Source organism: Hemicordylus capensis, chromosome 4, assembly GCF_027244095.1.
Source record: "Hemicordylus capensis ecotype Gifberg chromosome 4, rHemCap1.1.pri, whole genome shotgun sequence".
NCBI lineage: Eukaryota > Metazoa > Chordata > Lepidosauria > Squamata > Cordylidae > Hemicordylus > Hemicordylus capensis.
In genome coordinates this window covers 162,181,231-162,194,288 of record NC_069660.1, presented here as the reverse complement: position 1 = coordinate 162,194,288, position 13,058 = coordinate 162,181,231, and the positions used below count along the sequence as shown (strand labels likewise).

The 13,058-nt window shown below is 42.7% G+C and overlaps 1 protein-coding gene across 8 annotated transcripts in view; it reads left to right on the top strand.

Annotated features, from left to right (window-relative positions):
* Nucleotides 1–13,058, top strand: part of PRRC2C (proline rich coiled-coil 2C) — a 115,757-nt gene that overhangs the window by 44,750 nt on the left and 57,949 nt on the right. For all 8 annotated transcript variants that reach the window (XM_053313514.1, XM_053313518.1, XM_053313516.1 and 5 more), the window contains exons 8-15: nt 187–320; nt 403–490; nt 2,089–2,197; nt 4,943–5,020; nt 5,507–6,038; nt 7,018–7,178; nt 8,040–8,283; nt 10,969–11,182. In XM_053313514.1, the coding sequence (XP_053169489.1) occupies nt 187–320; nt 403–490; nt 2,089–2,197; nt 4,943–5,020; nt 5,507–6,038; nt 7,018–7,178; nt 8,040–8,283; nt 10,969–11,182 (1,560 nt within the window). The remainder of the gene's footprint in view (nt 1–186; nt 321–402; nt 491–2,088; nt 2,198–4,942; nt 5,021–5,506; nt 6,039–7,017; nt 7,179–8,039; nt 8,284–10,968; nt 11,183–13,058) is intronic.

Here is a 13,058-nt window from a genome sequence, read left to right as displayed (position 1 = left end):
ATTTATTCTGGCATCTGGGAATTAAGTGATTCTCTTTGGTTGTGGAACTTGCTGTTAACACCAACATATTTTTCAGTCTTGAGCTAAAGCGATTTTACTAGCTAATTTTCTTCATTTGCCAAGTTCTATACAAAATACTCATGTATAAATCCTAATGTGATTCATTTTATATTCCTTTTATTCTAGAGGACCAAGAGGGAGAGGACCCCCTTCACGGGGCACAGAAAATGTTGAACGCCCATCGATCTTAAGTGCTAGTGAACTTAAAGAACTTGATAAATTTGATAACTTGGATGCTGAGGCTGATGAGGGTTGGGCTGGTAAGACTGTTGGTCTCTGAAAATATTTAACTGGTTACAAATAAAGTATTTGCAATACTAACTTTTTTATTTTTTATTTTAGGAGCTCAAAGTGAGGTAGATTATACTGAACAGTTGAATTTCAGTGATGATGACGACCAGGGAGGCAGCCACAAAGAGCAAGATAGCAGGTGATTTATTGAAGTATATAAATGTTTAGAAAACTTAAGAATTGACAAGACTTTGTACCATGTAAAAGAAAAACAATTTGTTATGGGGTGTCTAAAAAGCTTGCATGTTTAAGATGCCTGTCAGAGTGCCAGAATGATGTACTGGCTAGGGATGTGCATAAAAACACCTGGTCCAATTTGAGTTTGAACCAAACTTGAACTGCACTGGGCCAATTCGGTTTTGGCCTCCTTCAAACCCACCCCTTCCCGTTTAGGTTTGGTTCAGTGGGGGTTCGAGCCTCCCCCCCTTTTTTAAGCTAACCCTTTCTGGGGGGCTTCTCCAAGGTGGTGGTGGGGGACCTGCTGAAGTTCCCCCTCCCCCCGCCAGCCTTCCTTTCTTCAAAATTCACCCGGTTTGGGTGTCTTTGGTCCTTTCCAGGTCTATTCCCTGGATCATGACCTGGGCATTCAGGGTTTCACTGCATGGGCGCGGCAGCCTCCAAAATGGCCACTGCGCCAGGGAATAGGCCTGGAAAGGGCCAAAGACACCCAAACCAGGTGAATTTTAAAGGAAGGACGGCCAGTGGGGGGAGGGGGAACCTCCATGGGGATCCCGCCCTTGCCACCTTGGAGAAGCCCCAAGCCCCCTGGAGGGAGTAAGGTTTGTTTTTTTTAAAAAAAAAAAAATTAAAGGCTTGCCGAACCCCCAACTGGGGTGTGTGTGTTTTCATTTCTGGGTTGAGCCAAACCTTGTGGGGGTCAGCTTTACCTGAACCCTCGAACTGAACTGGTTTGACATTGAACCGGTTTCGACCCTGTTTGCACACCCCTAGTACTGGCTGGAGTGTTGTTGTATGTGAGAAACTCAGGTTCAAATCTCTGCTCTGCTACAAAGCTCAAGGGCTGATCTCAGACATCGTAGGACCTCACTAATTGTGGGTCCAGCTCTCACAGTTTTGCATACCTGTGGTCAGGTAATAGGCACCTGACCTCAGTATATGCGATAAAAAACTGGGCAGGGGGAGGGTTAAGCCTACAGATCGGAGTGGCCGGAAATGACTTCTGAGGTCATTTCCAGCTGCCATTTTCAGTTTGCCAGTGATTGGGGGCCATTTTAAACACCCAATTTTTGGTGAATTCTTTCCTCTTGGGGGGACATTCTTGGAATGTGGGGGACCTATGGATCATGGTAGGGTACTTTTATTTTGCATTGTTTTCATTTCTTTTAGCATGTTTTAGCCCATTCCCTTCCCCATTGGAACTTAAACCCTGGATTCCCATTGCCCCAGTGCCTCGGTATTTGCCATATCCACCGTAGTAGCCGAGAATGGAACCCCCACAAATAAAAAGAATTTCCTGAATTATTGTCTCTCAACTTGACCTGTTCTTGCATTGCCCTTGTCCATAACATTTTGAGGTTAGCCTTGTTTACTTCAGTTCTGGATTTATCTTGGCTGGTTTTAGTTCTTGTTTTAGCTGGAACTGATAAACTCATGATGAATATCTAACCAATCAATGTTAAGCACTTAACACTAGCATTAAAAAGTAGATTTTACTAAATGCCCAGCCATTATGAAAATTAAAAAAAAGTCTTATTTTTATTAATGATCTTTCTGCAGCAATGAACCTGCAAAAGATCTGGAGAAGAAAGATGCGGAAGAACACAAATCATCTCTGCAGTCAGTTGGAGCTAAAGGGCCCCCTAGCAAAAGCAATCAGTTTGACCAGGTATGTCTTTTTTATTTACTGTTGGTGCACACCCAGGATATTTTAATGGTACAAGTTGTCTTGTATTTCTTGCGGTATAACTTGGGAAGTTTTATAAAGCAACTTACATTGCAGTGCCAACCAAATCTCCATAACGTCCTGGCTTTAGAGGCCTTCAAGTTGGTTTATCTGCTCCATGCACTTGGCTTCCTAAACCTAGCTACCTACTTAACTAATTTCTAACCAAATTGCTCCTGTTCTGTCAAACGTAGCTATTTTAATCTACCTTCAACATGGATATGTCTCTCTCTTCAATGTCTGGATTCTTGTTTTCATCAAAGATAGAGCAAGATATGACCAGGGCTGTAGTAAATCACCTAGCGACTACATATGTCACTGTGTGACACAGTTGGACAGTGCCTGAGGGCACATGGAGTAACAATGTGTGTTAGGGGCAAACTTAGAAGGAAAAACATGTTTCCCAAGCTTCTAAGTAGGTGTTCACCCAGATAATATTCGGATACTGGTTATTAGTGTGTCTCTTAGAATGCTATTTAACATGTTGGACTTTTCAGAAGTAATGAAACCTGTCATGGAGGGGATGCTTTTCTGAAGCATTTATGCTTATTCATAGCCTCTTTTCTAGCTGAAGTGCATCTCATGTCCTCCAACACTACTTTAGCTCCCCTGTTTTGGTTCGTTTTTTAAAACAAGCCACCCTGTTGAGCTGGCTAGCTACTTCTGAGCCTTTCAGAGATTTGAAGGTAAAGATGATGGAATTTGACACTAGTCATAACAACTTTGTAGACTTGTTAGACATAATGAATTTTATTATTTGTTTTATTTATCAAATTTGTACCCTGCCCCAAACTTTCATCTGTGGGTGGCTTACAACATAAAACAAGTTAAAACACACAAAAAATAAAAACTGTAACTTCTTAAAATCACAATCAAATTAAAAGGCTTGGATGAAGAAAATAAGTCTTTAGGTACTTTTAAAAAGTTGTCCGAGATGGGTAGGCTCTTATTTCAGCAGGGAGTGCATTTCAGAGTCTTGGGGCAGCAACAGAGAAGGCCCATGGCCATCAGACAATCTGGTGGCAACTGTAGACTAACCTCTTCACATGATCTCAACAAGCAATGGGAATCATGGTGAATAAGACATTCTCTTAAATATCCAGGGCCTGAGATATTTAGGGCTTTGTAGGCTATCACCAGCACTTTGTATTTTGCCCAGAAACTTATTGGCAGCCAGTTTAGCTCTTTTAGTATAGGAATAATGTGGTCTCTTCGAGATGACCCAGAGACCAACCTGGCTGCCACATTCTGGACCAACTGCAGTTTCCACGCGATGAAGCCCCACATAGAGCGCCTTGAAGTAGTTGAGTCTGTTGGTTACCAGCAGATGTACCACTGTCCTGAGGTAGTTTTATCTCAAGAAACGGATGCAGCTGGCGTATCAGCCGAAGCTGATCTTCTGAGTTACTGAAGGTGTTCAGTCACTCCACCTGCAGTCTGAAGTGGTATAGCCCAAATGCTCATTTAACCACTGCACTGGAAACTAAGCCATGATATGGCTACCTGAAATATCCCCTAGTGAATGGTTCAGTATGGTCTAGTTGCCACTGTGCCATAAAATCTCTGTTCTGTTAGAATAACTACCAATATTGCATGCCAGGACATGTATGCATATACATGCACACTTGTTAAGATGGTCCTTTTTAGGCTGCATTGGCATGGCAATCCTGCCCTTGGGTGATTTTTAATGTTCAGTTTAAGTATCTTGGAGAAGAAAGGTACCTGTTCTGCTCTGGCATGACATGGAAGTTGGCCATGGAGACTGCATATGCTATAGTGGTTTTGCAGCCCTGGTCAGTGAGTGGATGAGTAGCCTGAAGTTTTCAACAAGCATTTACTCTGTTGATCAAAGTTGATGGAATAAGAAACTAAAATAAGTGCTTCTGTAGATATGGCCGTAGTCTCCCACAAGGAAGTCCTGATCCTTTCAGTTTTCAGAGAAGGCTTCAGAGGGATCAACACATAAAACCCCATCTCTTTTATAATCCTTTCCAAGTTAAGATCTTTTGGCCTCCCTTTCTTTGGCTTTACTTTCTGTCTCTCTTTACCTGTTAGATGGTGCCTGCTAACATTCTAGAAATAATTATTACTAGCTGTAAGACGCTCATACAAAAGATGTTCCCTGATGACTAATGCTTTTCATTTATTTCAGTGGTTCATAATTATGACTATGAAAGCCACTTAATGGCACAGCTGGGAAGTAACTTGCCTAGGGAGCAAGAGGTTGCTGGTTTGAATCCCCACTGGTGTGTTTCCCAGAATATGGGAAACTCCTATGTCAGGCAGCAGTGATATAGGAAGGTGCTGAAAGGCATCCTCTCATACTGTGAGGGAGATGGCAATGGTAACCCCCTCCTGTATTCTGCCAAAGAAAACAGAGCTCTGTGTTCGCCAGGAGTCTACACTGACTCAACGGCACAACTTTACATAACTTACTAGTTATGATTAACTTTCTTTGGTTACATTCCATTAGTACTGAAGAGGCAAATATTGGGATTTGTTTTTATGTCCGTGTAGAAAAGCTTAGAATGTGTTACTACCCCTGTGTGTGCTTGAGACAAGTGTGGGTATCTTCTCTACTTTTTTATTTCTGCTGTGCTCTATTTGTCTGCCTCTGTATAGCACTAAACACTTACACTTTCTTGACTTTGCAAGAATGTTTATAGTCTGACTGTCTTCATCCAACAGGAGCGAGGTCTGTCATCAGCACAATCTTCGGTGCTTGAAAGGAGCAGTTCTGGGATCCACTCAAAATCTGTTCTTCAGGTATGAGGAAAACATTTGATTAGTGGAAGTAATATCTGGGCCCACCTGTCAAACATTTAAATTCCTTTCTTTGCCTTAATTTTAGTCAAATACAGATTATACTAAGAAGGAATAATCTGGTAGGCATGCAGTGCATCCTGTAATGTATGGAACAGCCACTGATTTTTTAAATTAAGTTTTTGTTTTCCTTGTAAATATCTTGATTGAATTCATGGGAATTTATTCCTAATTCTTATTGCTTGTGATCAATACACTGTTTGTTTGGCCTGACCCCATAATATGTGATACACCTTCTGGCAGTTTATCGCTTGAAAGCCACTCTTGCAGGACTACTAAACACACACACACACACACACACACACACACACACACATATATCAGAGCATCCTTCTGCATTTATATTTAGGCACTTGATCTAACATTCTATCTTTGCTTGAGATTTTACTTTGGTTTTGTTCTTTGTTTTCATTTCAAAAAACACTATAGCACCCACTTCCAGATCGCCTGGCAGGGCCAGGAAGACAAGGCCCTTTTCCTCCTAGGCTAGTACCAGACGAGGATGAGATTTGGAAGCAGAGGCGAAGACAGCAAGCAGAAATATCTGCAGCAGTAGAACGGGCCCGTAAAAGGCGAGAGGAGGAAGAACGAAGAATGGAAGAGCAAAGAAAAGCCGCATGTGCCGAGAAGCTAAAACGGTTAAATGAGAAATTTGGTTGCGTAACAAAACCACCTCGCGAAGAGCCGCCGAAAGAAAAGGAAAGCGTGAAGGACAGGGAAATTGAAAAAGAGAAAGCAATTGAAATTGAAAAAGAGAAAGACAAAGTAATAGAAAAGGAGAGAGAAGAAAAAGAAAGCCAAGAAAGGGAAAAAGAGCAGGAGAATGAGAAGGAAAAGGAGGAGAAAGAAGATGCAAAAGAGAAACCTGAGCCTGAGATTTCTGAGCCTCAAGAACCAGTCACTCCCTCTGTGATAGTAGAGAAGCCACAAGAAACTGAGAGTAGCAACAAGGAAGAGAGAGGTCTGTATTTATTTATTACACTTACAAACTGCCCCATCCAGAGGCTCTGGGCTCTAATCATTTATTTAAGGCAAGTAGGACGTTGGCCTACAACACAATCATAAATATCTCTCCATCAGTTTGATCTGGGCATCCTGTAGCAAAGCTAACTTGGTTGTGGTTGCATGTTCTTAAATTATACTGGTCTATTTATAAGATCCAAAGTTTTGTTAAGGCATCCATCAAAAAATTTTAAAGATGGGTTTCAAACAAAAATCCTCTAAAGAATATTTTGAAAGTTGGAAGCTGAATACATTTACAAATTCTATTGTCCATTTTGAATGATATGGATTATAGAAAGAAACTGTGTATACATAGAAACCATGGCTGCGGCCTTGCATGCAGGCTGCTTAAGTCCCATTAAAGTTGATGGAATTTAAATGGTTTGTCAGTAGGATTGCAGTCCATATGTGCAGCTGAAGCTTTTTTTAACTCCATGCATCAGCTCTAACAGCTACTACTTTTGTTGAACAGCACCTTAGTTTATTTAAAGTGGGAACTACTCCCCCTCGCATCCCCCCCACCTCAAAAAACAAGCTGCTCTGAATACACAGTTTTAATCTCAATTTCTCTCTCACACTCACTCTCCCTACTTTGAATCCTGGCCATGGAGTATCGACTTCTATTACGACACAATGCACTTTTGTAAAATATGGGATTTCTCTCACAGTTGTATTTTAGTAGCAAGATGGCATGTGTGCCTTAAGAGAGGCCCACTGAATCCTGTTGTGTGAGGATGAGATTTGGAAGCAGAGGCAAAGACAGCAAGCAGAAATATCTGCAGCAGTAGAATGAGCCCATTCTTGTACTCCTATTTCCATTGTATAGGATTGTCCTTTTCTGTGCCATATTTATATATCTCTGTCCATCTCATTATCCAATTCATCGCCTGCATCATATTTGGTGGTAATCTTGCCACCTTTTGTTTTTCCTTGTACAGAGTGTCAAGCTGTCTCTACCACACAAGAAAGCAACCACAATGAAAGAGACAGTTCTCATGAAAGTGAGTCTGATGCAGGTGCTCAGCCTCGTCCTGCTATTTCCTCTGGCTATTCAAAACAGTTTCAGAAGTCATTGCCTCCCAGGTTTCAGAGGCAACAGGTAAAATGCTGCCATCTGGAGGTTAAAGTGTATATTTACCATTTAACGATAGTGTGGAAGTGAAATCTTGAGTGTGTGACGTTTAGACTAAATATTTCATTTAAATAACTGGAATTTTTGGTTGGAGATATAGGCTACTAAACTCTATGATAAGATATGTGGTAAACTTGTAAGCGGGCAGGTGACAGCTTTCCTGATTCATAAGCCTTTGTAAGCTTTGCTCTTGTATAATAGCCTGTTAGCTATACTTTGCCACCTGTCATGTTTGTTAAGAAACCCAAACATTAACGAGTTATTTCAGACATCATGCAAAGCCGAAGTTTGTCATTTTTGTTTGTGACAAACCAGAATTTGTGCCACAGGTGATACTTGGTTTGTTTATCTGTATCTCTGTTTATTTGGATCCCACCCCCTCTCCTGCCCTCCTATGAAATGTGCAGATCCTGTCCCAGTATGGTTCCCTTAGTGCTGGAGCAGTTTTTACCTGTCCAATCCAAGTCCTGCAGACCCTCTTGCTCCCTCTTACTGTCCTCGGTGACCTGGTGCAGCAATAGCAATCCCGATCTAATTCCCCTCACCCTGCACCTTTCCTCTGATACCCTTAACTATGATTGATGCCATTCAGGGTCCCCATCATAATCAGAGTCTGAAGCTGAGGTATCGGAAACATTGTATGTGCTCTCTACCAGTGAATGTTTGGGCACATCTTCCTTGAAGTAAACATAGGAAATGTAGGCATGGGTGAGAAGACTCTGCAACCTGTCTCAGAAATAATGTTTTTGCCTAAAACATTTCTAGCAAGAGAACTTGTTTAAGATCAAACATTTCTCACAGCATATCAAAAATCATGTTGTTTTGTAGGAGCAGATGAAACAGCAGCAGTGGCAGCAGCAGCAAGGGGTCATGCCACAGTCTACACCATCACAGCCTTCTAGTGGTCCTGTTCCCCCACCACCACATAGACCCCTCTACCAACCCATGCAGCCCCACCCCCCACATTTGGCTTCTATGGGCTTTGATCCAAGGTGGCTCATGATGCAGTCTTACGTCGATCCACGCATGATGTCAGGAAGACCTGCTATGGATATGCCGCCCATGCATCCGGGTACAGCCTTATATTATCAGTGTTGCTTAAAGTAGAAACCGGTAGCCAGGAACCATGTGGTAGTTCTTTAAAAGCTTATCTAAATCAATATGAGTGTATTACTATACACTCATATTGTATTGGCTATTAGGGATGTGCACGGAACCACGGAGGTGCAGTCCGGCACTGGAGGGTATGTAGCTTTAAGGGTGGGGAGTAGTACTTACCCCTCCCGCTGCTTTGCCCCCTCCGGCACTCGACTTTTTAGCAAAGTTTTTTTGGAGTGGCAGCATTCCTCCCTGCCGCCCCGCCCCCCGTCGTTGCCCGGCAAATGGGGAAGTTGAGTGCACACATGCGTTGCGTGGGCACATGATGTGTGCAGCGTGCACGTGGTGGTGACAGGTGCGCAACGCAACAGGCGCATGCGTGCACTCAACTTCCCCTTTTGCTGGGCAACGGCGGGGGCAGGGGCAGCAGGGAGGAACGCTGCCGCCCCCAAAACTTTGCTAAAAAGTCGAGCGCCGGAGGGGGGAAAGTGGTGGGAGGAATAACTACTATCCCCCCCAAAAAAAACCTAGATTACTCCTCCACCCAATCCGGACCGGTTCAGAGGCCTCTAACATGGCCCCAGACCGGTCCGGTGCACATCCCTATTGGCTATACTCAAGAAGCTTCATTGGACTCCTGTTTTCAGGTGTAATTCAGAGTGCTGATTATGACCTTTAAAGCCCTAAGCAGTCTGGGACTAGCATACCCAAAGGATTGTTTGCTCCTTCATGAATCTTTCCAGCAGCTAAGATTGTTGGAGTCTGCCCTCTGTGTGCCCTCCCCTGTGGAGACTAGGCTGGTGGCTACTGGAGAGGTCATGCTCTGACTCTGGAGTTCTGTCCTGAGGAGTTCTATCATTCATTGCTGTCCTTTAGGTACTAGGCAAAGCCTGCCCTGTTTCTGTAGTATGTTGCTGTTTATTTCATTTAGTGCAGTATTGGGTTGCTGGACTATAGTAGTTTGCCTAGTTTGGCCAACAGATGACTGACTTGCTGTTTAATTAGTTTATACGGCCTTTATCTATTAATTTTAGTCTACTTTCCTTAAGGAAAGTAAGCTTATGAGATCACCTAGCTGTATATGTTTGTCTGGACCAAATTTGGTACAATTGAAGGGACACATAGGGATACTTGGACATAGTTTGTAATGATGTCTTACCAGAACTGTCAAGACGGTGGATCTGTGAATGTTTGAGGTGTAAGTGGGCTAACTTGAGAACATGGTAATTATCAGTGAAGATTATAGTGAAAGGAAAGTAGGCAAATTAGTTCTTACCAGAACCTTGTTGTATAGTGGAAGAATTTGTTGTATTTTTGCTATTTTATTATGCTTGATGTCTTTATGGAATTTTAAAAATGCCATTTGACAGGAAGACAGCATACAAATGTCTTAAATTGTTTATAATATGGCACTTGTACATTTTTGGAGTGCTGATTGTATGGAACTTTCAGCCGCATAGTAGGCTTGTTCCAACCCCTGCCTTCCTTGTATTCTGACTGCAGAGGCAGATAACTGGCATTATCACACAGTTAGTGGCTACAGATGAGCACATTCACCATGTTAGGATGCAGATCGTAAGCTTTTGTAGGCACTCCCCCTTTTGTCCCACCTTCTGTTTCCACCTTTAGCAAAAGTTCTTGGAGGCCTTTGGACTGTGGGATAGAATGCTCAGCTCTTACTAGCCTTTCTGTCTGTCTACACTACTTAAGAAAATCTCTATTGTATATGTGACAGTTTGTGGGCACAGTTCAACAAAGAGATTTCCTCATTGCAAGCGCACACTGCCTACTTGTTTGGATTCTGGTCTCCTCTATTTTTCCCCCTTTTCTCTAGGACAGGCACATACTGAAAGCTTTCATCTTTGTTGCAAATGTGAAATTGCCCAATACTGTAAAGACATTCTGTAGATTACTAATACATATTGAGTGCTACCAGTTGTGCTCTATTGCCTTTTATGTCAAGCTTTCTTTACACGGAATGTTTTGACTTATCGATTGGTGCGTCCTTGAAAGTTGTCTACTGCTTCTCAGGGATGCGGGTGATGGTGCTGCAGCTTGTCTACTAAAATTGTGGCCATTGCAGCCTAGAGCAGGAATGTAGAGAGAAAGTTAACTCTTTCTGTGGCTCCATCTTAGTGAAGAAACATTCGAAGAAAATGCTCTATGTGGAAACAATTTGCTTGGTTCTGAAGAGTTTTTAAAATTCCCAAAGTGGTGAGCAACATTTAAAGCAGAATGGTGAAAGAAAAACAATAGCAACTCATCTCCATTTCTCTTTTATCCAGTGCTGAAAACTGCAGGGTTGTTGCCTTGCAGGACACACTAGAAAAACTGATCAATAATTGTAGTTCTACCACTGAGAAGGCCCTTTGCTTGAGCAACTGCATATCTGACCTCTCTAACAGATGCTTCAGTCTGCATCTTCTTGCACTTGGATATTCTGTCATTACAGTTATGGGAGTAATATCTAAACACTGAAGTTTTTTGGAGGCAAGGTTACGGTAGCAGAGTGCAGACAGATTAGAGTTGAAGTTCCCCAGCAGAATGGAAATAACTGAGGTTTGCTAGGACATATCAGAAATTACAGTCAATGTCTGCCTCCAAAGCCATCTTTTGAGTCAATAGGTTCAGTTACTTAATTTGAATATCTTCGTCACAGGAATTATACCTCCTAAGCCACTTCTGAGAAGGGATCAGATGGAAGGAGCCGGAACTGGTTCAGATTCATTTGATCACATTACTCGATCAGCAAGGGAGCATGCTATATCATTGTCAGAACCACGCATGATGTGGGGGTCAGATCCCTATCCTCACACAGAACCTCAGCAGGCTAGTACACCCCCCAAAATCCTGGAAGAAACTGAAGATCTAAGGTAAGCTGTGTGAATATCTTGCCATATGGTGTCTATATGTTGCACAGCCCTGCTGCATCCTGTGTGTTTCAGGTGTAGCTGACACAGTTTCCATTTTGCCAAAGGTCACTGGCTGATATACAGAGTGCAAGGATGTACCAGTGCAGCAAGAGAACAGCCTAGCAGAACTTCCCACATAACTGCACCAGTTCAGCAGGGAAGCTGCAATTTCTTACTTTCTCTCCTTTCCCAGGAAGCCCTCTGTGCCACCTGAAAAGATGTCCCTGGAGATTGTGCATCCTTGCTCCATATGTCAGCCAATATCTCCCCTTTTATAGCTAGTATTTTAGTTTTAGAAACAAGTGCCTTGAAGAGGCAGTGGATATATAGAGTTGAAAATCCAGCTCCTTTTGCTCTAGCTGAACTAATAGATGGCTAGCAGCATCAAATATGTTTGGCTTCAAAACATTTTGGAAAAGACATTTTTGAAGCCTTGGAATGCTTTGCTGATCTTATATTAGTTGAATGTCAGGCCTAGAAACCTATATGGACTAATCCAGATATTACATAAGAGATGCATTAACAGTCTTCTGATAAGGTTTTTTAAATGAAAAGCTACTATGAGAGCACCTATGCTAGAGTCACAGCAGTATATATGTATGTTTGTTTGAATCCTTTCCCTTCCTGCTGTTCGCTCAAAATCTTCTTTCCCCAAGTTTATTTCTTGCTAGTGATGTGCATGATCTGAGGTTCATGCACAGGTTCATCGGTGTGGGGGGGGGGAATCGGTGAGCGGGATCTGTAAAAAGGAGGAGAGCAGGTCTTTACCTGCTCTCTGCTGCCCCATGCAGCTTCCTGCTGCAGCAGCCCTATGGTGTCTGTGCATGCAGAGGTGCCACTTGCTTTGTCATCAACACCATGCTGACCAGCAAGTGGCACCATGCACAGGTTCTTGGGAGGAGAACCGCCACAGCAGGAAGCTGCATGGGGCAGCAGGCAAGGACCTGCTCTCCTCCTTTTTACAGATCCCACCTGGCGCTGCCAAACCTGTGGGGAAATAAACAGGGAACTGTGTCTTTTTCTCCATGGAGAGAGAGGCAGCCTGGAGAGCACACTTAAGAGAACTGATGTCTTTTCCCCTTTCTGCACCGCCACCATCACTTTTCTGCTCTCAATTTTTAGTTTGTTTTTTAATAAAAACTTACTACTAAGCAGTTGAAGGCAGATCATATATCTGATGTGTAATGTCTTGTTCAGATCTGTTAAGCCATGTATTTGCTGTGAGGACATTGTGGTCATTTATAAAATAAGTATGAATTTTTAAGAGGAGTTAAGAAGATGGACAAGATGAGAGCTTTAAAGCCTTTCTTAAAATTGCTAGAAGGTTTTAAGAGATACTTTAATATCTTCTGAAGACCTATGGAGATGCTGGTTGAATTTGTCCTTGTAATTTTATTTTATTTTATTAATTATAATGTACAAATTGCTTGTAAGTCAGACCTACTTGCATGCTTGACCATTGCACTTCTCTGTTGAGGGTAGCCAGGGATAGTCCTGGGTTACTGGGGTTAAAAATGCCTCCCTGAAATAGGGGGAGGTGCCCCCCTCCCCCAGAGGTAGTCTTTAGGCACCTTCTGAAAAACCATTCCTGGACCAAGCTGTCCTGAACAATGTTCAGACAATCTCCAACTTGCCATTTCTGAGCAAGGTAGAGTATGTGGTGGCATCTTGGATGAAGCCAGATCCTTTTCAGTCTGGCTTCTGGCCTGGATTAGGGATGGAAACTGCCTTGGTCTTCATGGTGGATGACTTTTATTGTGAGATGGATTGGGGCGTGTGACCATGTTGATTTTTCTGGACCTCTCAGCAGCTTTCAGTAAGATTGACCATGGTATCC